Genomic DNA, 25,561 nt, shown 5'->3' on the forward strand with positions numbered 1-25,561 from the left:
GTTATAGCTCCCATAGGGAGCTATAACACTGCACACACTGATCTTTTACATTGATCACTGGTTTCTTATAGGAAACCAGTGATCAATGATTCTGCCGCTTGACTGCTCATGTCTGGATCTCAGGCACTGAGCAGTCATTCGGCGATCGGACAGCGAGGAGGCAGGTAGGGATCCTCCAGTTGTCTTGTAAGCTGTTCGGGATGCCGCGATTTCGCCGCGGCTATCCTGAACAGCTCCCTGAGCTAACCGGCATGCTTTCACTTTAGACGCAGCGTTCAACTTTGAACGCCGCGTCTAAAAGGGTTAATAGTCGTGGCCCTGCATTATAGATCGGGAGCGGACTCATGACGTAAGGTTACGTCATTGGTCCTGAACAGGTTAAGGGGTTAATATGGGGTTAATGGGTGTTTTTTTTTTTTTTTTTTTTTTTACTTTTTATTCAAATTTTACAGTTTTAGTGCTTTTAGGGGACTTTTAGGAGGAATCATTAGAATCCTCATACAGATCAATGTAGCTCCAGAGAACTCCATTGATCTGTGTGCTCTGAGCTCGATTGATAAAGCCTAGTCCAGCCAGGCTCTATCAATCACAGAGTCGGGACCAGCACGGAAGCTGAGGTAAGCCCTCCGGCTACCTCCACAGTGGATCGCCACCCCAGACCGCGATCGCACAGGGGGTGGGGGCGATCCACCCCACTGGACCACCATGTACTAGTTAAAGGTCCCTTTAGATGCCACTGTCAACTTTGACAGTGGTGATCTAAAGGGTTAATAGCCGCCCGTGGTGATCGCTGCATCTCGGCTAATAACGGCGGCCCTCAGCTACAAGAATCAGCTGAAGACCGGCCGATATGGTGCAGGCTCAAGTCAGTAGCCCGTTCCATACACCGCTTGCCGTCTTAGGATGAGCCGGCTCGTCCTTACATGGCAACCGGTTAAAGGGAATGCATTATTGAAACAATTACCCATTGTTTTTCTGTAAAAAATTTTAAGGATTTGGGATGTATGTCCTACGTATATTTATGATGAATACCACTACATAGTAAAAAGACATACACTACACAGTATACAACTCAGTGGAATCATTTGGAGGCCTGTGCTGTTTCTCCCAGCAAACCCTGCCACATATGTCCTGAACAGAGACCAAAATGAGAAACATTTGGCCTCTGTCAGGTACATGGAGTTCTATGGGTCCATTTAACGCATGCATATGGACCTGTCCCAGTGTTTGGATAAAACAGACTTGGCAGAACAATGCTTAGCACACTATGAAAACAGTCTTATCTCAAAGAACAGAAGGATCAGTGATGTTGAAATCCAATAAATGCTCAGTGAAAACAACAGCAGACAAATGGTGTCAATCTGCTAAAAACTAAAATCTTCATTAGTCCAAATCCATTTTCATCTTCAGATGAATAAAATATGAATCAAGTACAGGAAGGACAAACGATCTAAAGTGTTTCGGATCTCTTGATCCTTAGTTATTGGTCTAGGACAATATATGAGATAATAACTGCAGTTTTTTCAAGTCTAAGAGACAAATTTAGCAGGAGCTGAAATTGCAGCCATATTGGTAGCCACCTCGTTTTCCTGTAAACAGACACAATTAACTTTTGAATAGAATTTCTGTTATCTTAACAAATGAGAGAACAACTCAAGGACTTCATGTTTCTCTCAAGTTGCCCTTTAACCCCTTAACGACGCAGGACGTATATTTACGTCCTGCGCTGGCTCCCGTGATATGAAGCGGGATCGCGCCGCGATCCTGCATCATATCGCGTCGGTCCCGGCGCTCATCAACGGCCGGGACCTGCGGCTAATACCGGCGGACCCGCAGCGATGTGCGGTATTGACCCTTTAGAAGCGGCGGTCAAAGCTGACCGCCGCTTCTAAAGTGAAAGTGACCCGGCTGCTCAGTCGGGCTGTTCGGGACCGCCGCGGCGTCCCGAACAGCTGACCGGACACCGGGAGGGCCCTTACCTGCCTCCTCGGTGTCCGATCGACGAATGACTGCTCCGTGCCTGAGATCCAGGCAGGAGCAGTCAAGAGCCGATAACACTGATCACAGGCTTGTTAATACACGCCTGTAATCAGGATGAGAGATCAGTGTGTGCAGTGTTATAGGTCCCTATGGGACCTATAACACTGCAAAAAAAAAGTTAAAAAAAGTGTTAATAAAGGTCATTTAACCCCTTCCCTAATAAAAGTTTGAATCACCCCCCTTTTCCCATAAAAAAAATAAAACAGTGTAAAAAAAAAAAAAAAAACATATGTGGTATCGCCGTGTGCGTAAATGTCCGAACTATAAAAATATATCATTAATTAAACCGCACGGTCAATGGCATACGCGCAAAAAAAATCAATTAAAAAATCAATAAAAAGTGATCAAAAAGTCAGATCAAAACAAAAATCATACCGATAATAACTTCAGATCATGGCGCAAAAAATGAGTTCTCATACCGCCCTGTATGTGGAAAAATTAAAAAGTTATAGGGGTCAGAAGAGGACATTTTTAAACGTATAAATTTTCCTGCATGTAGTTATGATTTTTTCCAGAAGTGCGACAAAATCAAACCTATATAAGTAGGGTATCATTTTAACCGTATGGACCTACAGAATAATGATAAGGTGTAATTTTTACCGAAATATGTACTGCGTAGAAATGGAAGCCCCCAAAAGTTACAAAATGGCGTTTTTTTTTCAATTTTGTCGCACAAAGATTTTTTTTCCGTTTCGCCGTGCATTTTTGGGTAAAATGACTAATGTCACTGCAAAGTAGAATTGGCGACGCAAAAAATAAGCCATAATATGGATTTTTAGGTGGAAAATTGAAAGGGTTATGATTTTTAAAAGGTAAGGAGGAGAAAACGAAAGTACAAAAACGGGAAAACCCTGAGTCCTTAAGGGGTTAACTAACATAGGCATTTTGCTTCCTCAGCACTAAAGTCCTGTAACGTTGTTATGTAACCAGCTAGCGAACCAGCCTGAGTGAGCCGCTCCCAGATTGACCTATTCATAAGAGGTGAATGTGAATGACTCTCAGTGATGATATGGAGAGAAAGTAGCAGTGATTTAGTAATTGCAGTGAATGCAGAAGTAACAATAGGCAATCAGACTACTGTATTTAGTCTGAGTGCTAACCAACAATAATTATACTGTGGTTAATAACTGCAAAAGCATGTGGTGTCCCATCACCAAAGGCTGTCCTGTGGGCTAGAGATTGCCTCGAACACCCTGTCTAACTGCTTACTGGGCCCACTGTTGTATTGTTTCACTTTATTATATTCTGTGATATTGCTATATTATGTTACATATTTTCTTGAGCACTGTACCCTTAAGAGATCAAGGCAGAGTGACCAGGTGACCCTGATTGCCCAATGGGAGACCCCCAAACCTAGCCCTTAGTGTAGTGTAGGGGAGAAGGACAGTCAGTTCCAGTCAAGAGTTAGTGTCGAGGAGGAGGAGAGAGAAAGAGAGAGAGGAGAGTGTGTTCCAGCTATTAAGCTGAGGAGAAGCCTAAGGGAGAAGAAATCTACTAAATTCCACAGCCACGCAAAATCTCAGGAATAGACCACAGTGTGCAGGTGAATTGCCAAAGCCTGGTGAGCAAAATCTCCATGAGAAAATATCTATTTCCATTAAAGCTTTCAGTCAGCGTGTGCTGCCATGATTAGTCTTCAGGCTGCATGCAATGGCCACTACAACTCCCAGAAAGGTGTTATGTTCCCCAGGTTCCACTCTGCCCTTCTCACTTCACAAACTTCTGTGTTGTAAAAGACCTGCTACCTCGATCAACAGTAAAAAGACAGTTATCCGTAACCTGGCATCGGTGTATTTATTATCCTGCATCTGGCCCAAGAGAAGCTGTTGTATCCTCGGAACGTGTAGGTCAACTGTGCCCTGGTGTCACAAAGTGATACATCTAACCAGCCCCCGAGTCACATACCACAGTCTGTCCAATTCCCCGTGGCTGCCACACATATAGTAACCGCCTATCCTAATTGCAGCCGATGTCTGAATAATAGTTAATACTGCCGGTAGTCAGTATTTTCTCAGCAAAAAAAAAAAAAAAGGATTACCGTAAATAAATATAAGTACTTAAATGTCCTTTTCTATGCAGTTGTTAAATATTCATTTAAATTGCAAGTTATACAAGTCCATGAAAAAACTAGGTGACAATATGTCCTCCATTAGAACTTCCAAGGGGAAGTTTCTGAACTACACTATTGCCAAGTTGCAAAGTCTATCCAGCTTTATTAGTCCTCCAGATAGGTCATTAATATTGAATTAGCAGAGTGCTATAATTTTTTTATTTTTCCACCTATGTTTATTTTTTGCACCATGAGCTGAAGTTTTCAACGATACCACTTTTGCTTATCTATGACTTTTTTGATCAAGTTTTTTCTGGGACATGATTTTTTGTGTTTTTGCCATTTACCATAATTTAATAGTTCGGACATTACTGTTACGCCGAGCGCTCCGGGTCCCTGCTCCTCCCCGGAGCGCTCGCGGCGTCTCTCTCTCTGCAGCGCCCCGGTCAGACCCGCTGACCAGGAGCGCTGAACTGACATTGCCGGCGGGGATGCGATTCGCATAGCGGGACGCGCCCGCTCACAAATCGCATCCCAAGTCACTTACCCGTCCCGGTCCCCGGCTGTCATGTTCTGGCGCGCGCGGCTCCGCTCTCTAGGGCGCGCGCGCGCCAGCTCTCTAAGATTTAGAGGGCCAGTCCACCAATGATTGGTGCCTGGCCCAATCAGCCTAATTAGCTTCCACCTGCTCCCTGTCCATATTACCTCGCTTCCTCTGCACTCCCTTGCCGGATCTTGTTGCCTTGTGCCAGTGAAAGCGTTTAGTGTTGTCCAAAGCCTGTGTTCCAGATCTCCTGCTATCCTCTTTGACTACGAACCTTGCCGCCTGCCCCGGCCTTCTGCTACGTCTGACCTTGCCTCTGCCTAGTCCTTCTGTCCCACGCCTTCTCAGCAGTCAGCGAGGTTGAGCTGTTGCCAGTGGATACGACCTGGTTGCTACCGCCGCAGCAAGACCATGCCGCTTTGCGGCGGGCTCTGGTGAAAACCAGTAGCATCCCTAGAACCGGTCCACCGACACGGTCCACACCAATCCCTCGCTGACACAGTGGATCCACATCCAGCTAGCCGAATCCTAACAATTACACACGCGGCGATACCAAATAGTGTTTTGTTTGGAAAAAGGGAATGATTTTAACATTTATTGGGGGGGATCTTTTTTATTTTATTATTATTATTTTATTCATTATTTTTTATTTTTTTATTATTTGACTTTTTTTTTTTTTTTTTACACTTTACAGTAGATGGCCTTAAGCAATCGTCGATCTGTGCAGCATCGGGAAAAGAGCCAGCATCCGTTCTTCCCCAGCAACCCATCTGCTGCATGCGATTACATCGCGGAGCTGCAGATGGGTCCCCTAGACCCCAGGGATGACCGGCATTCAAAGTTTAAATGCCGTGAACGATATTAATCACGGCATTTAACCATGTAAATGACAGACATCAGAGCCAGCTCCGATGTCCATCATTACCGGCAGATGTCAGCTGATGATAGGTAGCAGCGGGGATCTGCTGGTTATGGAGCAGACCTGACCAGCGGGCCCATGCCATATTCCCCTCACCCGACCCATGATGTTACATCATGGGTCAGGAAGGGGTTAAAAATTTTCTTGAGGCTGCAATTTGCCGCCCCTGTGAAGGTGCCGTCTGGGTCCTATGGACCCAGCGGGACCCATTTCTTTGCTTTCTGTTGGGATCCATTGCTGTCTATTGTGACACACTTCGGCCAGCTCTGTTTTTAGCGGCTGTAATGGAGCTCGAATCAAGCTCAGGAAAACAGATGTGAACATAGACTAAACAGTAAATGTTTAGACTGCAATAAAAACAACAAGGCAAAGATACAGGATATCACTTTAAGTAAGTACTACAGCAAAGTGGCCCCTGTAATAGTCATCATTGTATTGTGAGCTCCACATACACTGTACAACCAAAAGAAGAAAACTGGAAAGAGCGAGAACAGCAATAAATCTATATTTGACAAACCATCACTTTATGTAACACATCAGCACTAGCATGTTATTTTCTGTACATTCTTAGTGCCCAATATTGTGCTTTACCATTGGCTACATGACTTTTGCAGTTTTTTACCCCTAGCCCTACTTTGTATACCATTACAGTGCAGGTTTCCAGTGTTGTTGTTGTTTTTTTTTTTATGATGTATGAATTCCTCCTTTTTTATTCCTGTTTTATACATTGGTTTGAATAATAAAGAGATATTGCTGTGCTCAGTCTTTACAAGTCTCAAGTAATATGCAAAAAAAGAAACAGAAAAGAGAGCGCACTAATGTGCCATGATTCTGTATGTATAGGAGATACACAGGTAAACAAGGATTGGTGCGCTCACCTGGGGGTGTTGTGTTACAGACACAACACCGTTGAAGGCTTATTCCCCAGATCCCTGGGAGGTAGTGGTGGAAGAGCTGCTGGGCACCCGTTCGTCTCGGGAACTGGTCCTGGACGTCTGATATAGGGAAAAGGATAGTGAAATCCTGGTTCCACGAAGAAGCGGTGCTTGGTAGCGCTCGTTTCCAGCGGGAGACGAAAGATTGTAGTCTACGAACTCGGGTATGGTATAAAGAAAAAAGTCTTTATTCGCACATGCAGTAGCAAAGGGATAACGCGTTTCGAGGGGCGGAGACCCCCTCTTCGTCAGATCCAATCATCTGACGAAGAGGGGGTCTCCGCCCCTCGAAACGCGTTATCCCTTTGCTACTGCATGTGCGAATAAAGACTTTTTTCTTTATACCATACCCGAGTTCGTAGACTACAATCTTTCGTCTCCCGCTGGAAACGAGCGCTACCAAGCACCGCTTCTTCGTGGAACCAGGATTCCACTATCCTTTTCCCAGTCTTTACAAGTGACTCTTTACAAGTGACTTGTGGTGGTATAACCTTTAGACTGCATACAGTAACGTGGCCCCCCGTTGTGCCCTCACACAGTGTTATGGCACCCTTTGTGCCTCCATACCGTAATATGGCTATGTTTGTAACGTGGTAACATGGTCCCCTTTGTGATAGAATGTCTGGATCTCCTCTGAATTATTTTGGAACAAACAGACCTGGGTTGGTAAAAACAGCTACATGCATTATTTACTAAAAATAAGGCAGTTTATAGTCCACAAACTTTTTTTTTTTACATACGTGAGGTCACGTTACTTTTTCACATAAGGATCATTTCAAATAGAAGACATGCAAGCATACATCTTGCTAACAAAATATAAAAAATCTGAATTATCCAGAGCTGTATAGTCTGGTGCAAACAGATATAACTCCATAGTACATTCTTTGTGTGGAATCAGTTATGTAAAAATGTATAAATACTAATAAATATAAAAATAGAATATAAAAATAATTCTCTGTATTGCTTATTAAATAAATGTACATTAATGTATATAACCCTCTCAGGAGAATTTATTAGACACTGAAAAGCCATAAGTAAATAAGAAAACATGCTGTTGTTTAAAAGGGTATTCTGAATATAGATATTTATGACCAGGGTCAGTATTAAGGGGGTGGGCAAACTGGGTTATTGGCCAGGTTCCTTTGCCATGGTGCCTCAGATCCACAGAGGTGCTCCAGTTTCAACTGTTTTGCATCCCCAGGACCTAAATACAGTTAAAACTGTAGCAGAGCAGGGAGCTACAGCCTTCTTGCTCTGCCATTCTCTAGTCCACATCACTTCAGGCCTACAACACTGTGCAAACATCAGCATGCAACAAGATGCTGACTTCACAGGCCTGAAGAGGTCTTAGCTGCTCATCCCCTAGCGGGATCGGGATAAGGTAGGTATAACTTTTATTGGTTTTGTGGAGTTTCCTAGGAGGGCACTATCTTTCAAGGATGGCTGCACTATTTTCTAGTAGCAGGGTACACTTTTAAAGGAGGGGGGGGGTCACAATTTTTTGGAGAGTACTATACTTCAAGGAGAGGGGGAGGGGGTAATTTTCAGTTGTAACAGGCCCCTTTTTACCACCACACAATAAAATCCTCACCTTTATTATTTTTCAGGAGGCGCAAATAGGGACATGTTACCTTGTTGAGGGGCACAGGTGTGGGCATTATAACTTTGTAAATAGTAAGAAAACACAAATTAGCTCACCACCCAATGTAGATTTGTGCCAAGGACAAACCAGGGGGAATAGTTGTAGGAGAACTCGGGCTGCAGGGCAGACTGCATCCCGTGGACAAGGTAAGGTTAAGGAAAGAACATGGCTTCCAGCTCCCGAATGATAGCAGTGGTATAGACAGTTAAAACGTATCAATTTATTTTATATGCATTAAAAGATTAAATAAGGACACGCGTTTCAAGCTACATGTAGCTCTTAGTCATGGCATGTGTTACAGTCATTAAATAAAACTTTTGATGTTGCCCACACATTTGAAAAGTTTTGATCGCATCGGATAACTCCGGAGGTTTGCTGCAATCACTAGTTTTAAGTCGGGAATGTTTGCGGCAGCATACCACACTTTCCATGACTGTAAATCATACCAGACTTTTATGCAAACTTGCAAAGAAGAAAAAGGTTGCATCTGCCAGCCGACCAGGGAGTCAAACACGGCTTATAACTAGCCTTTACAGCGGGTCTCAGGAGCGATTCGATGAAATCAAAACTTTTGGCATGTATAAGTAGCATGTCTTTTCTAATCGGAGAAATAGGGGTACTAATTGGACATTGGCTGGCTGAATCCAAAGACGCCCAGTGCAGATTGAATCATTCAGCGCTGGGACCGAGTGGACATTGACGTCCCCCATAGACAACAATGTATTCTGCCAGATTCTGCCGAATGAGCATGATTCAGCATCAGAAGCAGACGCTCCGCCTCTTAAATCACACAGTTTGCACTGTGCAGCAGGATTTCATTGACAACAGTGGGATTTTGCAATATCATAATTCCTGAGTGTAATTTCTAAGCGGAATTACACTCAGACTTAACCCTGCCTTATTTTGTGGGACAGTAAGGGAAGACACTTTTCCTGTTTCTTATTTTAAATATTTATGACACCATTATTTCTGTAGTACAGTATTTTGGGGCACTGGACAATAAAGCAGGTACAGTAATAGGGGCAAATGGTGCATCTGTATACACAGAGGGGCTAGCAGCAGGACAGTAAGTTTGTTTAAAGAGTACCTGTCACCAAATAAAACATTTAAAGGGTACCTCTCATCAAATAAACTTTTGATATATTTTAGATTAATGAATGTTGAATAACTTTCCAATAACATGTTAATAAAAAATATTTCTATTGTATTTTTCCCGATCAGTCCTGTCAGCAAGCATTTCTGACTCATGCTGGAGTCCTAAACACTCAGAGCTGCCAGCCTGCTTTGTTCACAGCCAAAAATGCTGTGAACAAAGCAGGCTGGCAGCTCTGAGTGTTCTCCTTTGTGAACAAAGCAGACTGGCAGCTCGTAGTGTTTAGGACTCCAGCATGAGTCTGAAATGCTTGCTGCCAGGACTGGTAGGGAGACCCCTAGTAGTAATTTCTTCAAAGAGGTAAATTAAATAGAAAGAAGCATATTTTTTTTAATAACATGCAATTGTGAAGTTATTCTGCATACATTAATCTATAATATATCAAAAGTTTTTTTGATGAGAGGTACCCTTTAACCCCTTAAGGATCGAGCCCTTTTTCACCTTAAGGAACAGAGCATTTTTTGCACATCTGACCACTGTTACTTTAAACATTAATAACTCTTGAATGCTTTTAGTTATCATTCTGATTCCGAGATAGTTTTTTCGTGACATATTCTACTTTAACTTAGTGGTAAAATTTTATGGTAACTTGCATCCTTTCTTGGTGAAAAATCCCCAAATTTGATGAAAAAAATGAAAATTTTGCATTTTTCTAACTTTGAAGCTCTCTGTTTGTAAGGAAAATGGATATTCAAAATACATTTTTTTGGGTTCACATATACAATATGTCTACTTTATGTTTGCATCATAAAATTTATGAGTTTTTACTTTTGGAAGACACCAGAGGCCTTCAAAGTTCAGCAGCAATTTTGAAATTTTTAACAAAATTTTCAAACTCACTATTTTTCAGGGACCAGTTCAGTTTTGAAGTGGATTTGAAGAGTCTTCATATTAGAAATACCTCATAAATGACCCCATTATAAAAACTGCACCCCCCCCAAAGTATTCAAAATGACATTCAGTAAGTGTATTAACCCTTTAGGTGTTTCACAGGAATAGCAGCAAAGTGAAGGAGAAAATTCAAAATCTTCATTTTTTACACTCGCATGTTCTTGTAGACCCAATTTTTGAATTTTTGCAAAGGGTAAAAAGGAGAAATTTTTTACTTGTATTTGAAACCCAATTTCTCTCGAGTAAGCACATACCTCATATGTCTATGTAAATTGTTCAGTGGGCACAGTAGAGGGCTCAGAAGGGAAGTAGCGACAAATGGTTATTTGGGGGCATGTCACCTTTAGGAAGCCCCTATGGTGCCAGGACAGCAAAAAAAAAACACATGGCATACCATTTTGGAAACTAGACCCCTCAGGGAACGTAACAAGGGGTAAAGTGAACCTTAATACCCTACAGGTGATTCACGACTTTTGCATATGTAAAAAAAAAAATTTTTTTTTTACCTAAAATGTTTGGTTTCCCAAAAATTTTACATTTTTAAAAAGGGTAATAGTAGAAAATACCCCCCAAAATTTGAAACCCAATTTCTCCCGATTCAGAAAACACCCCATATGGGGTGAAAATTGCTCTGCTGGCGCACTACATGTCTCAGAAGAGAAGGAGTCACATTTGGCTTTTTGAAAGCAAATTTTGCTCTGGGGCCATGCCGCATTTAGGAAGCCCCTATGGTGACAGAACAGCAAAAAAAAAACACATGGCATACCATTTTGGAAACTAGACCCCTCGGGGAACGCAACAAGGGGTAATGTGAACCTTAATACCCTACAGGTGTTTCACGACTTTTGCATATGTGAAATTTTTTTTTTTTTTACCTAAAATGCTTGGTTTCCCAAAATGTTTACATTTTTAAAAAGGGTAATAGCAGAAAACACCCCCCAAAATTTGAAGCCCAATTTCTCCCGATTCAGAAAACACCCCATATGGGGGTGAAAAGTGCTCTGCTGGCGCACTACAGGTCTCAGAAGAGAAGGAGTCACATTTGGCTTTTTGAAAGCAAATTTTGCTCTGGGGGCATGCAGCATTTAGGAAGCCCCTATGGTGCCAGGACAGCAAAAAAAAAAAAAAACACATGGCATACCATTTTGGAAACTAGACCCCTTGGGGAACGTAACAAGGGGTTAAGTGAACCTTTATACCCCACAGGTGTTTCATGACTTTTGTATATGTAAAAAAAAAATAATTATTTTACCTAAAATGCTTGTTTTCCCAAAAATTTTACATTTTTAAAAAGGGTAATAGCAGAAAATACCCCCCAAAATTTGTTAGGCAATTTCTCCCGAGTATGGCGATACCCCATATGTGGCCCTAAACTGTTGCCTTGAAATACGACAGGGCTCCAAAGTGAGAGCACCATGCGCATTTGAGGCCTAAATTAGGGACTTGCATAGGGGTGGACATAGGGGTATTCTACGCCAGTGATTCCCAAACAGGGTGCCTCCAGCTGTTGTAAAACTTCCAGCATGCCTAGACAGTCAATGGCTATCTGGCAATACTGGGAGTAGTTGTTTTGCAACAGCTGGAGGCTCCGTTCTGGAAACAGTGGCGTACAAGACGCTCTCATTTTTATTGGGGAGGGGAGGGGGGCTGTGTAGGGGTATGTGTATATGTAGTGTTTTTTACTTTTTATTTTATTTTGTGTTAGTGTAGTCTAGTGTTTTTAGGGTACAGTCACATGGGCGGGGGTTCACAGTAGTTTCTCGCTAGCAGCTTGAGCTGCAGCAGAAAATTTGCCGCAGCTCAAACTTGCAGCCGGATACTTACTGTAATCCTCCGCCCATGTGAGTGTACCCTGTACGTTCACATTGGGGGGGGGGGGGGGGGGGGGGGACATCCAGCTGTTGCAAAACTACAACTCCCAGCATGTACGGTCTATCAGTACATGCTGGGTGTTGTAGTTTTGCAACAGCTGGAGACACACAGGTTGTGAAACACCGAGTTTGGTAACAAACTCAGTGTTTTGCAACCAGTGTGAAATCAGCTGTTGCAAAAGCTACAACCCCCAGCATGTACGGACAGCGGAAGGGCATGCTGGGTCTTGTAGTTATGCAACAGCCGAAGGCATACTACTTTGGCTGGGGATGCTGGGGATTGTAGTTATGCAACAGCTGGAGACACACTGGTTTGCTACTTAACTCAGTGTGCCTTCAGCTGTTGCAAAACAACTCTCAGTAGTCACCGACAGCCAACGGGCATGCTGGGAGTTGTAGTTATGCAACCACCAGATGCACCACTACAACTCCCAGCATGCACTTTAGCTGTTTGTGCAAGCTGGGAGTTGTAGTTATACAACAGCTGAAGGTACACTTTTCCATAGAAAAATGTGCCTCCAGCTGTTGCAAAACTACAAGTCCCAGCATGCCCTTATGGAGTTGTGGTGGTCTGCCTCCTGCTGTTGCATAACTACAGCTCCCAGCATGCCCTTTTTGCATGCTGGGAGCTGTTGCTAAGCAACAGCAGGAGGCTGTCACTCAGGGACACTAAGGATAGGGGATAAGTTTGAGATCGCAAGGGGTCCGACCGCTGGGGCCCCCTGCGATCTCTCTGTACGGGGCCCCGGCTCTCCGCCCAGATAGCGGGTGTCGACCCCCGCACGAAGCGGAGGCCGACACGCCCCCTCAATACATCTCAATGGCAGAGCCGGAGATTGCCGAAGGCAGCGCTTTGGCTCTGCCATAGAGTTGTATTGAGGGGGCGTGTCGGCCGCCGTCTGGTGCGGAGGTCGACACGCCCCCTTCCCGCGGGCTGTCGGGGCTCCGTACAGGAGATCGCAGGGGGCCCCAGCGGTCGGACCCCCCGCGATCTGCAACTTATCCCCTATCCTTAAGATAGGGGATAAGTTGTTCACCACTGAGTGACCCCTGGACTACTCCTTTAATGACAGTATACGGGGGATTGGCCCAGCACCTCTACCGGATCAGCTCTTCAGACAAGCCACATGACAGTGAACAGATTACTGTTCTAAAGCTATAGTTATTATGGGGCTTTGCAATAGCAGTTTCCCAGAAAAGGGCAGAAAAAAACCTGTGTGGGAACCTAGGGGGAGATTTATCAAAACCTGTGCAGAGGAAGAGTGGTGCAGTTGCCCATAGCAACCATTCAGATTGCTTCTTTCATTTTCCACAGGCCTCTTTAGAGGCCTGTGGAAAATGAAAGAAGCAATCTGATTGGTTGCTATGGGCAACTGCACCATTCTTCCTCTGCACAGGTTTTGATAAATCTCCCCCCTAGTCTTTTTGAAATATTTGGAAGAGACACAACACCTAGCACATTGGATGCAATAGCTGGGGACACGATGATTATACAAGGGTAGGGCAAACCAAAATAGTCATGGAAACATTGGTAATGTGGCCATGAATCCATATCATGTGGGGTACTTTTAATTTTAGAATGTACAGCTATAACGCCATTGCCTTCCATGCCCTGTAATGCCTACCGAGCTGAATACGGTCCCAGCCATACAAGTAGACACTGGTAACTGTACCCGGCACCACACAGTCTCCTGCCCGCCGGATTGATGTCTGAAGGAAACTACTGGCAAAATCCCCAGCACCTTGCTGCTCAATAATGGAGCAACGCACGTGGAAGACATTTGTCCCTGCTCGGCTTCCGTAGTCGAACGGCAAAGATGGCTGCGCACGATAGTGATGGGGAGGAGGATTTTGTCACCTACGGGAAGCCTCTAGAGTTATATGAGGAGGGTAAGGTGGGCTGTCAGGAGTCCTGCGGGGTGGGCACATCCCTGAGGTGACATTGCAGCGGTCACTGCGCGGGTATCTCGGCTGTAACTGTGTGTGGAGGATAAAATGCAGCTGGAAGGGGGGTGGACGCAGGTTCTCTAGAAACCTTTAGATGTAAGACAATGGTAACAAACGAGCTGGAGAGAGAATTGTGTTATTTTCCTGCATAGGTGGAGCAGGCTGGATTGTAATGTGTCCTGGCTTCACATACTAAGCCTGCCACCATAACAATGCCATGTAGGTGCCAGTCAGAGTGCCAACACAGAACTGCCCACATACTGACCAGTCCTACAGCTAGGTGCCCCTCCCATCCCCACCATGACCTGTGCTTTTGAGGGAGGCAACCAAGGTCTGCAACATGCTGCTCTGGCTTGGGTGCCACCCCCTTATAGCCTGCGCCAGCTGGGATGCCCCCTTATGACCTGCACAAATTGCTGCTATAGTGCCCCCGGTATAAGGCCTGATCCCAAATACTAACTTACCTTCAGGGGGCCCCCTTCCCATTCTGCCCGCCAGCTAGGCTGTCGCCCCCTTCTTATTACCACTCTTGTGACACAATTATTCCCACCATTTGCCTCAAGAGAGGCAACACAAATGCTTTTCAGAGAAAATCACTGAAAAAGTACCATGCCTAGGACCAGGACACGATGTGAAAAAAACACAAAAACAATTATTTTTGTAGTGTGTTTTATATTTCCACTAATATCTGGCTGTAGCCATTTTCCGTCCCCCATAAAAATAAAAACAAAAGGGAAAAACACCAAGTCCAGCCTTGTTCATAAATAATACCTCATGACATGTCCTGTTTTCACAGGGGAGCAGCCCAAGAAGCCGGTACCTCTCCAGGATCAAACAGTGAAAGATGAGAAAGGACGCTTTAAGCGTTTTCATGGCGCCTTCACTGGAGGGTTTTCTGCTGGATATTTTAACACAGTTGGCTCAAAAGAAGGTAAGTAATCTTATACTAAAATGGACAGAATCTAGCATTCTGCTTTAGGGTGCGTTCACGCGGAGTAAATGAGTAATTTACGCCGAAAAATTTACGGGCGGAAAAAATAAATTTTATTTTCGCGCAAAATATGCGTGGAATTGCGCACGGAAATGGGGGAGAAAGAAGTGAAGGGTTTTTCAGCCATTTCCGTGCGAAAACGATGTCGGGCGGAAATTTTTTTCACCATTGACTTCTATTGATCTCTGCTAGCGGATTCCGCATGAAGAATGAACATGTTCTTTCTTCAAGCGGAACGGAATTCAGCGTCGGAATTCCACTAGCAGAATTTCCACATTGTGAACAGGACAGCGGAAATAACATTGAAGTCAATGGGCAGAGGAGATGTGCACTAGTTTAGAGCGGAGAATTCAAGAGGAATTACTCAAGTAAATTCCTCCTGAATTACTCCGTGTGAACGCACCCTTATCCCTTTTGCTGCCAGGTAAATTCTCACACTTTTGACAAACAAAAACCTGAATTATAAAATAAAAACAATCCAACCCAGTAAATCAAGCAGAGGTTAAAGCAAATCTGTCATCAGTGTCACCTGTACAAACAGGTAGCGCAGGTGACACTGATGACGACACTTACCTGGTCCCATTCCGTGCTGTGGTTCTCCGGCTATCCTCTTCGGTATCTTCCGGCTCTGGCCCGACTTGGAGCATGGGTGAAGCTTAGTGACATCACTGCTGCTGTTACTTAGCAGAGAACAGCACTGGAGACGTCACTAAGCTCCACCCTATTGGTTTGTAAGGCAAACTTGTGTATACGTGTTATCTCTTCTGCCAGCGACACCAGCATGGTGGTAACTGGAAAAAGCTGTTGGAACTTCAAACGACTGCTGTTCCCCAACTTTGGCACCCAGATTAAAGAAGTTATTTGGTCAAATCTATGTTATTCCCTATCCACAGGATAAGTAGCTGATTATGGGAGGTCCGACTGCTGGGACCCCACGCAATCTCCAGAACAGGACCCTGGCCCTCATTGAGGAACGCGTGCTGTAGATGTAACATGCTCTATTCATTTCTATTGGAACACCAAAGAGATCCAAATACACTCTAGTATCTCCGGTGCTCCCATAGAAAAGAATAGAGTGTGTGCGTCTACAGCACAGGCTCCTCACTGAGAGCAATGAGCTACTTATTGCCTGTCCTGTAGATTTTTTTACTGATCCAGTAGAAGTTTTTACTGAACAACCCCTTTGATGAGTCTGACGTTATCTGATAGCTGTGTTCCCTTTCGCCAAGCCGCGACATATGTTTAAAATCAAGGGTGGAGATATATCAAACCCTGTCCAGAGGAAAAGTTTCTGAGTTGCCCATAGCAACCAATCAGATCACTTCTTTCATTTTTCAGAGGCCTTTTCATAAATGAAAGAAGTGATCTGATTGGTTACTATGGGCAACTCAGCAACTTTTCCTTTTGACAGGTTTTGATTAATCTCCCCCACGATGTATTGTGTACATCTTTTGTAATGGAGGGGCTAATGGAGGACACCTTTGTGTTATGTTTTCTCCTTTAGGAACTCTAAGTTGGCATATGCTATATTGGTCATTGTTTCTTTCTTGGTTTCTAGGTTGGACACCATCAACTTTTGTTTCTTCTAATCATGGGAGGTTGGAAAAACATGTCAGTAGACCGGAGGATTTTATGGATGATGAGGTATATAAATGACACCATGACTTGTTTATGCATAATGTGACGTATTAACCCTTTAATGACACAGGATGTAAATGTATGTCTTGGTGCGGTGGTACTTAACGCACCAGGACATACATTTATGTCCTGTACATGACCGTGAGCACCACAGGTCCTATCAGCAGCCAGGGACCTGCCGGTAATGGTGGACATCAGAGATCGCGCTGATGTCCTCCATTAATCCCTCAGATGCCATGATCAATACAGATCAGGGCATCTGCGGCTGTGCGGTCGGTAAAATGGATGATCAGATAGCCTGCCGCGCTGCATAATGGCGGACGGAGGTCCCCTCACCTGCCTCCGTCCGTTTCCAGGGGTCTTCTGCTCTGATCTGAGATCGAGCAGACCAGAGCAGAAGATAGCCGATAACACTGATCATTGCTATGCATATTTGGTATTGCCACGTGCGTAAATGTCCGAACTATCAAAATATAGTTTTGTTGATCCTGTACAGTGAACGGCGTAAACGTAAAAAAAGTCCAAAATTGATGCATTTTTTTTTTTTGTAGCATCATATTCCCCAAAAAATTAATACAAAATGAATTAAAAGTTTCATGTATGCAAATGTGGTATCAGTAAAAGGTACAGATCACGGTGCAAAAATTGAGCCATCATATTGCTGCTTATACAAAAAAATGAAAAAGTTATAGGTCGTCAAAATAGAGGGATTTTTAATGTACTAATTTGGTTAAAAAGTTTGAGATTTTTTAAAAGAAATACAATAATAGAAAAGTATGTAATCATGGGTATCATTTTAATTGTATTGACCAAAATAAAGAAAGCATGTCTATTTTACCGTAAATTGTACAGCGTGAAAACAAAATCTTCCAAAATTTGCAAAATTGCGGTTTTCTTTTCAATTTCCCCACACAAATAGTATTTTTTGGTTGCGCCGTACATTTTATGGTAAAAGGAGTCATGTAATTACAAAGGACTACTGGTCACACAAAAAACAAGCCCTCGTACTAGTCTGTACATGAAAATATAAAAGAGTTATGATTTTTAGGAGAGAAGGAAAAAATGAAAAAGCAAAAATAAAATTGGCTGCCTCTTAAAGGGGTTATCCACCATAAGGTGATTTTAGTACGTACCTGCCAGACAGTAATAGACATGCTAAGAAGGATCTGCGCTTGTCTTGGGGCTAAATGGCTATGTCATGATATTACCATAACACTGTGGCTAGCTTTTTGTTAACAGGTATTTTCTGTTTGAGTTTTCTTCTTTGCCTACAAATCCCATAATTCCATTTTCCTCCCTCCCCACCGCACCCATTGAAACATAAATGAGCTGCATCCATTCAAAAGACCTGTGGTTTTCAATCAGGGTGCCTACAGCTGTTGCATTAGTTGCAGATCGCTCCACCTATTGAAGCAGACAGGCTCCCTGTCATCAGCTGACTAGTGAGTCAGGTCTCGGCCGCATTGCAACCTGGGAAAAATCCGAGACAACAGTCATTTTGTATGCTGTTAAAAATAATTATTGTAGTAAAAATCACATTAGAATTGTGAGAAAACAGTCACACACAGGTACAGACACTATATTGTGAACTACACTAACTTTACAGCCCCTGCAGCATAGTTAAATAAAAAAAAAAAAAATCCTGGAATACCCCTTTAAGGGGTTAAAGTGTCACCTATACATTTAAGAGCTTGAATTGTCTTTTACCAAATTGTTGACAAGTGTATGTAGCCATTTTGGTTATATCTGTTTCTGGGACAGTTGGGTGACAGCCAATAAAGTTGCTGCTTTACCTCCCACAAGGGTTGTCATCTACTTTCTTAAGCTTCAAAATAGAAGATTTACCCTTGCTATCGAATTGCGCTATAAGTAACACAAATTTAGAAAGACATGGCCACATATTGTACATAGATCTATTGCTTTTCAGCACAATTTCTACAACTAACCTTAAGTAGTTATTATACATTCTGATCAAACTGTTAAAATCCACTTGCCACTTCATGGCAACCTGATTTATGTGGATACCTTACTTAGATGGTGTGTCGCTGGGAAGAGACTACCACAGGTCCAATGCCAGTGCTCATAAGGTTAGCAACTCGGGGATCTAACAGCCCCATTACTGCAAGACCTAGCCCCTTGGTTTTGGGCCAAATCACCCTACAGACACAGCACTGCAGCAACAACGGCCACCTCACTAGTGTGAACAGGTCACTAGCCCATGTACCCCCTACTAGAAGACTGGGAGAAGCTAGGTTTAATCCTTATGCAGTGCCAAACGGGTAGAGTGCTGGAAATAAGGGAAAACAAAAAAATTATGGAACAGATTATTTTAAATCCAAGTAAGCAGATTTGTCACTAAAGTTTTGTTCAATTATTTCTTTGTGGGTAACAAGCTGTAAGGGAACCAGTTACATCTCCCACAGAGGTGCTAGCAATGACTTTAATGTGGGGGTTGTACAAACTACGTAGCCTCACAACCTACTCTGTAACTTCAGTAGTTGTGTAAACATCATAACTTGTGGGGCTATGCCGTTTACACAACTCCCATTAAAGTCAATGGTACACAAATTGTGTCACTTCCCTGCTTTGGCTGCTTTCAGCTTTTCTGATCACCTGTGGCTGCTACAAACGGGCAGGAGCTGTCTGTAAAATCTGGAAGAGCCAATGTGGACAACCCCTTTAACAAAAGAGGAATAGGTTTCTCCCTATGAGAGCCCCTTGTCTATCTCTGCCCTATGTCATCACCAATGAAAGCTAAATGACAATATCATTTTATTTGTTTTCCAGGATCTCGGTGAGTTTGGGATAGCCCCAAAGGAGATAATGACTACAGACAATTTTGCATCAAAAACTAAAGACCAAATACGTCAAAAAGCCAGAGAGCTTGCTTCAGTCTCGGCACCAATCCCAGGAGCGACCATACTGGAGGATCTCATAGCTCCAGCAAAGTACTTAAAACTTTATCAATCTCATATGCAATACTTTTTATTGATTGGGGTGTCGGAGGAGCTGAGCAGATTTCATGCATAGTTTTTTTTGGGACAAAGTGGTTAAGTCAGCGGTCCTACTCAACGATTGACAGCTATCTCTATGTACACATTTGCACATATAGATGTCGGTCACTAAATAGGACTAACCACTTGACTACATGTGAGGTTTAAATGACCAAACCTTGTCACTGGTGGGCTGATGGGGACATAGAACCCCTGAAATCCCTTAAATGCTGTATTGGGCATGTTTGCAGTTCTCCAGTACTGGGAGTTAACATGGGAGCCCAACTGTCATAAGACGGCTGTGTTCCTGCAATCCCTGGCTTAGGATTGCAGGGTGGTTACCTGTGCACCATAATAAGACATACCTTTAGTGACTTCCGTATAAACATATACATCTAGACACCAAGTGGATAAAGAGCTTCATAGAGAGGATGAACAGCTCTAATAAAAAGGGTCTTTTACAAAAACTGACATTATAAATGGGGATTGTTTTTTCACAGGGTAAAAATATGAGCTTTTTAGATCAGGGACTATTTGTCGGTGGGGGAAAAAATGGAGACCAGTTTAGTTCGGGGTGGGGGGTACTCTTTTGTGCTTAGCGACAGCAACCTATACCTAAGGTGCCTGTGTTTCCCAGTTGTATCTCCAATCTATAGGTTTAGCTTATCTTTGGGGACTGACCGATGGGGCCCCCACCGATTTTAAGAAAGGAGGTGAAATGACTCCCCGGGAATGGTCCAATGCTCCATTTATTCTTTTATGGGGCTCCATAGAAAATAAATAGAACCCTGGTGGCTCATGTACAGTAGTCTCCATTCATTCCAGGACATTCTAGGCGTTCCAGTGATTGGTGGGGGTCCCAGCCTTTGAAACCCAGTCAGTTAGCTAGTTATAAGGCATAACTTTGGATTGTTAGCCCCTCTAATTGCAATGTATTTGACCCCCACCCTTGGCTTTTCTGCAACGTTCTGGACCATTCAATTTAATAAATTGGTTCTGTATAAGAAAATTTCAAATATATTATTTCCATTAATAGTTATCAAAATCATCCCTAGTATTTTAAAGGGGTACTCCGGCCCTAAGACATCTTATCCCCTATCCAAAGGGATATCCAAACTATCCAAAGTCACGACTCCGCCCCAGTGTGACGTCATGCCCTGCCCCCACTATGCAATTCTATGGGAGGGAGCGTGACTGCCATCACGCCCCCTCCCATAGACTTGCATAGCTGGGCGTGACGTCACACGGGGGCAGAGTCGGGACGTCACGATACTTCGGCCCGTGGTCGGCACCCGGCAGTTTGTGAGCTGGCAGCGCAGCGTGCAGCTCAAAGAGGTGAGTGCCGAATGCAAGATTGCAGGGGTCCCCCTTAGGATAGGGGATAAGATGTCTTAAGGCCGGAGTACCCCTTTAAGTTGCTACCCCACAATTCAAGGGTAGAGTCACCATAAAAGTTGGTATGTTAAAAATATCAAAGATGTTAAATTGATCCTCTCATGATTATTTTTTCAAATGATGACCTGCGTATTTTCTTTTATTGTCTAAGAATCACAATGGGAGTGCAGCTTTTAAGGCAGATGGGGTGGAAAGAAGGGCAAGGAGTGGGGCCCAGAATAAAGAGGAGCGCTCAGAAGCAAAAAACTGGTAGGATCCTATTAAGTTTCTTTTTCTTGTTGTATAGTTCTGTAATACGTTTCTTTTTTTAAAATTTGTTTTGCTTCTTGTTGTATGGTTCTGCAATAGGGCAGGGTTAATAGGGTTGTCTTTTTCTGAGACCCCTGTGTTTGTGAGTTATAGCTGCATCAAATGTGCTGCTTGCTCACCGGCTGTCACTCAAACGTGACTTATTCCCCATAGACACTTATGCAGTGAATGGGTCGTTTTCGATGGCCGGCAAGGTAGTTTAACTTGCTGCAGTTAAAGGGGTTCTCCGGTGCTTAAACATCTTATCCCCTATCCAAAGGATAGGGGATAAGATGCCTGATCGCGGGAGTCCCGCCGCTGGGGACCCCCGGGATCATGCACGCGGCACCCCGTTTGTAATCAGTCCCCGGAGTGTGTTCGCTCCGGGTCTGATTACGGGCAACTACAGGGCGGTCGGCGTGTGACGTCACGCCTGCGCCGGCGTGTGACGGCACACTCCTCCCCGCAATGCAAGCCTACGGGAGGGGGCGTGATAGCTATCACGCCCCCTCCCGTAGGCTTGCATTGAGGGGCGGGGCGTGACTTCACACGCCGCCCGCCCTGTAGTCGCCGGTAATCAGTCCCGGAGTGAACACGCTCTGGGGACTGATTACAAACGGGGTGCCGCGTGCATGATCCCGGGGGTCCTTAGCGGTGGGACTCCCGCGATCAGGCATCTTATCCCCTATCCTTTGGATAGGGGATAAGATGTTTAAGCACCGGAAAACCCCTTTAACTTTACTGTCTTATGACTCGTGATCGCAGCAGGTTCTAGGACTGAGACCCAATGCGATCTTAAGTTTTGACATGTCTGTAAAACATCTGTAAAAACACTGGAATTATGCAACTTCTTCAATTTAGGAGGAGAGTGTGTGTGTTTTTTTCTTTGTGGTAAACATGTATTTAACATGGCATAAACACTGAAAAGCCAATGTGAGGCAGACAATAAGTGCCGAACTCCCTGCGGCACTTGTTTGCCGAGCCTTCTCAAGGCACAATCAATCACGTGGCCCGGCAACGCATCACATGATGTGAAACGTTGGTTTATTGCCTCTCGTTGTCCTCAACACTCTTCAGTCAAGCTCAGAATAAATAATTTCCTGGGGAAAATGACTTATCATTCATAACAGCAGGTTACCTCAAACAGCAGGTTACCTTTAAGAAAAATCCCTGGATCAACGTCTCCCCTCCAGAATCTAGTGACTAATAGTGGATTGTTTCTTCTCCCTTAATCCAAGATATTCTCCAATGACTGTGAATGCCCTAGCTCAGAAGTGGGTGTTCAGACCAATAAAGAAATGTTTATTCACGGGTTGCCATGGAGTTCTCCCTATACAAGCTGAAACTACTATTTCATGGGATGATTGCTGGCCCTTGTACACAGGTCGATTATCGGAAACAAACAATCCTATGAATGCTCATTTGCCCTATAATTGACCCATTTAGAAGGCCTTTCTAATATCCAACCACAATCTATTTAGCTTACAAGTTTTGCACCTTGGGCATATATTTGCAGATGGGATAAGAAAGGATATGGAAGGCCTACCTGTTACATGCTTCTAGAAGACTGTTACATCAGGCAAAGCTACTGTGCAGCCGCAGTCTTGTGTTCAGGTCTTATTTTAAAAAGACGTGCTCAAGATTCCTTGGCTGCTCAAAGTTTTCCCACCCAGTATTTTACCTGCATTTCCCTATGCTTGACGTAAAAGCCGTCAAGAAAGCAAATGTGCAGTGAAGAATCCATTTCTTATTTATACTTTATGTTCACTTACCATATTATATTGTAAAGGTTATAATGAAATGTAATGATTATAGAATAGACAGAGGCGTATCAAATTATACAATATTGCATATTTGCTTTTCAGGAGGTAATGTGAAGCTGTATGGTTGTGCCTTGCCACCTACGGGTTCAGAAGAATCTGAGGTAGGTTACCATATTTAACACATTTGTTTGCAAAACAGGAACGTCGAGGGGCTTTTCCAGGTGTAGAGCAGTAGTTGTAGAGTATTATAATCCAGAGTTTTCACAATTCTGTTGTCATTGTCACTGAACAGTATAGAACAGCTATAACTCATAATCAGTATAGGATAAATAATATTTGTTCACAACTGACTGAAGTATAGCACAGGATTTACTCAGGGCCAGTACAACATAAGACACCTAGTTTATGTATACAGTGACGCCATTAGCAAAATGTTTTCAGCTCTAAAGTATAATACAGCCTATATAACTCAGGATCAGTACAAGGTAACCAATGTATCCACACAGTTGCCCAGATTTATTTGGTCTTTGTTGGAGACAAAAAAACTGAAGTGATTTGCCTATATCAATCAATCAAAGCTCAGCATTTATTTCTTTTCTTCTTCTTTTTTTTTTTTTTTTTTTTTTTCATTTCACATATAAATAATATACAATATAATATATATTACACAATACATATGATAATGTCAATCTCAACATTACACATATTTTTAGCCCCTATTTTCTACCCCCCTCCCTCTACGCCAGTGGAGAACAAAATAAAAAAACTTAATTATGACTCCATTTAACCCAGTTCTTTTCTAGTCTCTTGTATACCTTCCTTCCGTTGCATCCTATTAATTCAAAAGTCTTCACTCTATCCACCGATTTCAAAATTTCAACCATTTCAGGTGTGTGTGAAGGGGGGGGGGGGGGAGGAGAAAACCATACCCTTAGTATTATCAGTCTGTCCAACCCCAAAAGTTTTATGATAATATCTCTATACTCAACCTCTTCCAGACCATTATTTAAGATGAGCGCTCTTGCAGACCACCGAATTGCAACTGAGAAATCTCTTTTCACCTTTTCTTAGTACTTTTTGCCAAAAATGTTGTAGCTGCTCACGCTCAAGAAACATATGAACTAATCCTGCCTCCGCTTTCTGTCATACTTGGACATCTAGTGTCTCTCCTCAAACCCATTTTACTTAGTGACAAAGGTGAATAATGTAATCTATTAATTATCTTAAAAAATGAGATTTTGTGAATATTATTAACTGAAGCCTTTGAGATATCATTAACCCCTTAACGACCAAGGACGTAAATGTACGTCCTGGTGCGGGAAGCACCGCCAAACCAGGACGTACATTTACGTCCTGTGTATGACCGCGAGCATCGGAGAGGTGCTCGCATCATACACGGCAGGTTACGGCTGTTATCAGCAGCCTGGGACCCGCCGGTAATGGCCAACATCCGCGATCGCGCGGATGTCCGCCATTATCCCCTCAGATGCTGTGATCTGTACAGATCACGGCATCTGCGGCAATGCACATAATTTTTTTAATAAACCTATTTGGTATCGCAGCGTGCGTAAATGTCCGAACTATCAAAATATAATGTTAATGATCCCATATGGTGAATGGCATAAACGTAAAAAATTTTATAAAGTCCAAAACTGCAGCTTTTTTGTCACATTTTATTAAAAAATTTTTTTTTTATAAAAAATGATATAAAAGTTTTATATATGCAAATGTGGTATCGATAAAAAGTTCAGATGACGATGCAAAAAATGAGCCCTCATACCGCCCTATATACGGAAAAATGAAAAAAATTATAGGTGGTCAAAATCGGGAGATTTTAGATTACTGATTTTGTACAAAAAGGTTTTTTTTTTTTTTTTTTGGTACAAAAATATAAAAGTATCTAGCCATGGGTATCATTTTAATTGTATCGACCCACAGAATAAAGAACACATGTCATTTTTACCGTAAATTGTTCAGTGTGAAAACGAAACCCTCCAAAATTTGCAAAATTGTGGTTTTCATTAAAATTTCTTTCTTAAAAAAATATTTTTTTGGGTTCGCCATATATTTTATGGTAAAATCAGAGGTTTTATTACAAAGTACAATTGGTCACGCAAAAAACAAGCCCTTATATGGGTCTGTAGATGGCAATATGAAAGAATTACGGATTTTAAAAGGTAAGGAGGATAAAACGAAAATGCAAAAATAAAATTGGTCCCGGTCCTTAAAGGGGTTCTCCCGTGCTTAGACATCTTATCCCCTATCCAAAGGATAAGGTATATGATGCCTGATCGCGGGAGTCCTGCCGTTGCGGACCCCCGGGATCTTGCATGCGGCACCCCGTTTGTAATCAGTCCCCGGAGCTCCGGGTCTGATTACCGGCGACCACAGAACCGACGGCGTGGGACGTCACACCTCCGCCCCCGTGTGACGTCACGCTCCGCCCCTCAATGCAAGCCTACGGGAGGGGGCGTGATAGCTTTCCCGCCCCCTCCCATAGA

The 25,561-nt window shown here is 43.2% G+C and overlaps 2 protein-coding genes across 5 annotated transcripts in view; one reads left to right on the plus strand and one right to left on the minus strand.

The window, feature by feature from the left end:
* RHPN2 (rhophilin Rho GTPase binding protein 2) overlaps positions 1 to 13,773 on the minus strand; it is a 147,006-nt gene extending 133,233 nt beyond the window's left edge. The window contains exon 1 of the mRNA XM_056525760.1: positions 13,671 to 13,773. The gene's annotated coding sequence lies outside the window, so the exon portion shown is untranslated. The remainder of the gene's footprint in view (positions 1 to 13,670) is intronic.
* GPATCH1 (G-patch domain containing 1) overlaps positions 1 to 25,561 on the plus strand; it is a 193,707-nt gene that overhangs the window by 95,364 nt on the left and 72,782 nt on the right. Inside the window, exons 1-6 of one of the 4 annotated variants that reach the window (XM_056525752.1) lie at positions 13,432 to 13,543; positions 14,789 to 14,923; positions 16,542 to 16,627; positions 19,409 to 19,569; positions 21,161 to 21,258; positions 23,163 to 23,221. In XM_056525752.1, coding sequence (XP_056381727.1) covers positions 16,616 to 16,627; positions 19,409 to 19,569; positions 21,161 to 21,258; positions 23,163 to 23,221 — 330 coding nt within the window. In that variant the 5' untranslated portion in view covers positions 13,432 to 13,543; positions 14,789 to 14,923; positions 16,542 to 16,615. Of the gene's footprint in view, positions 1 to 13,431; positions 13,544 to 13,802; positions 13,936 to 13,996; positions 14,089 to 14,788; positions 14,924 to 16,541; positions 16,628 to 19,408; positions 19,570 to 21,160; positions 21,259 to 23,162; positions 23,222 to 25,561 lie in introns of those variants that run through there. The other 3 variants (XM_056525749.1, XM_056525753.1, XM_056525751.1) reach the window with 3 other exon arrangements.

Source organism: Hyla sarda, chromosome 6, assembly GCF_029499605.1.
Source record: "Hyla sarda isolate aHylSar1 chromosome 6, aHylSar1.hap1, whole genome shotgun sequence".
In the NCBI taxonomy this organism is placed as follows: domain Eukaryota; kingdom Metazoa; phylum Chordata; class Amphibia; order Anura; family Hylidae; genus Hyla; species Hyla sarda.